We start from the raw sequence: 1652 nt of genomic DNA, 5'->3' as shown, positions 1-1652 counted from the left end.
TTTGCTAGGAAATTTTCAGAAGAAGTTGGCTTGTGGAACCCAAGAATATTTTGGAGTGGACCTTGGTTGACCTGAATCTAGGACCCGTTCCCGTGTGCTGCCGTCCGGGCCCACGCCACAGCCGCCCACCGATTTATGCTCTCTCCATAAATTGTGTGAAACAATGTAAAAAAAAATATCGTGTAAAACTACCGAAATGCCCCTGACGTGGCTATATATACAGACCAAGCCCCGCCCATCTCACTTTACACTCACGCAGTCCAAATTACGAGAGCGACACTAAAACCTCCGCTCCCCTTCCCAGTTCCCACAGCTGACTCCAACTGCTGCTACTCTCATCGCGCTCATGGCGACAGCGGCTGCAACTCGTCCGAGCGGCCCGGTCCTGTTAATTCCCAACTACGCCTCCGTCTCCCCCAACCGTGTCAAGCTTTCCGCCGCCCGCTCGCCGGCCAAATCCGTCAGCGTCTCGTCGCCGCCGGTGCCGTCCGGCGCCGTCAAGAACCGTCGTTCATGCATGTGTTCGCCAACGAACCACCCGGGCTCGTTCCGATGCAGCCTACACAAGGAGGGAAAGCCCGCCCCGGCACTCCACGGCAACAGCAAGCCCACGCCTACTCCGCGGCCGTCCGCCGTCGTCTCGACCGGCTGCGGCGCGGCCGAAGGGGAAGGCAGCCGTACGTTGGCCCGCAGGGCGATCAATCCGCCCACGCAGCCACCGCGCCAGAGGCGAGCCGCCGGAGGGTTCCGCCCCCGCCCCCAGCCCAGTCGCCTCTCCGCCGTCTCGTTCGCCGGGGACCGGGCCGGCAAGAACCGCCAGTGAACAAACCAACCAACGCCGTCGACATGCCATGGCAGCAAGATACTACCCGTACATACTGTCCATAGGAAACAAACTGGGGAGAAGTTCCCATAATAATTCACCGGCATCTCTGTAAGTAATTTTAAGCCGGTGGGGATCAGGCTGGGAGACTGGAGTGTTGGAGCCCTGCTCATCAGCCCGTCGAGTGCGTGTAGATACAGTACATACATACTGCCAGTGTATATAGAGATTGTATAGTGCGACGTCCTCTCCGATGTGTATAAGGACCTATGGTTTTGGATATATTACCATGAGTGACTAAATGGAGACATTCCGATTAAGATTTAAGACCAAGTGTCTCATGATCCTTATCCGCCATGAATGATTGTTGGCTTATTGCCACACGAACTTTCTGCTTCTGTTTGTGTTGATCTGGAGTGTGGCGACGGCTCGCCCCCCTTTCGGTTTTGCAATCTGGATAAGCTCGACTGATTGTAGAGATCATCGGTGGCGTGACTGCTGTCTCGCCGTTGCCTCCTCCCCTCACGCGGCACCCGTGATTTCCTACATCCGGCCAGCCGGAAAGATCAGGCGAGGCCACGAGCTTGGAAAATAACACGGGGAAATTTCCGAGGAGATCTCTGTAGAAGTTTGCGATGCAATGCAACCGATGAACTGAGATTTTGTACTACTAGTGATATTTTTACTGTTTATTTTTACTCCCTCCATGTCTTAATAAGTTAATATAAGGGCATGTACAATGATGTACAATCAGCTGTCTATAACAAGTGCCAATTAGGATTTTAGTCTGACGTGGGAAAAGAAAGGAAAGAGAGAGAAGAAACCCGTC

At 53.9% G+C, this 1652-nt stretch overlaps 1 protein-coding gene across 1 annotated transcript; it reads left to right on the top strand.

Moving 5' to 3' along the window:
* The first annotated feature begins 249 nt into the window (after positions 1-249).
* Positions 250-1150, top strand: LOC127305209 (uncharacterized). The gene has a single exon (XM_051335600.1). The coding sequence runs from the start codon at positions 347-349 to the stop codon at positions 821-823; it is 477 nt and encodes a 158-aa protein (XP_051191560.1). The 5' UTR covers positions 250-346; the 3' UTR covers positions 824-1150.
* Positions 1151-1652: the final 502 nt, after the last annotated feature.

The sequence above is a fragment of the Lolium perenne genome, chromosome 6 (genome assembly GCF_019359855.2).
Source record: "Lolium perenne isolate Kyuss_39 chromosome 6, Kyuss_2.0, whole genome shotgun sequence".
In the NCBI taxonomy this organism is placed as follows: Eukaryota; Viridiplantae; Streptophyta; class Magnoliopsida; order Poales; family Poaceae; genus Lolium; species Lolium perenne.
The sequence above is the reverse complement of the archived record's forward strand: the minus strand, read 5'-3'. Positions and strand labels throughout refer to the sequence as shown.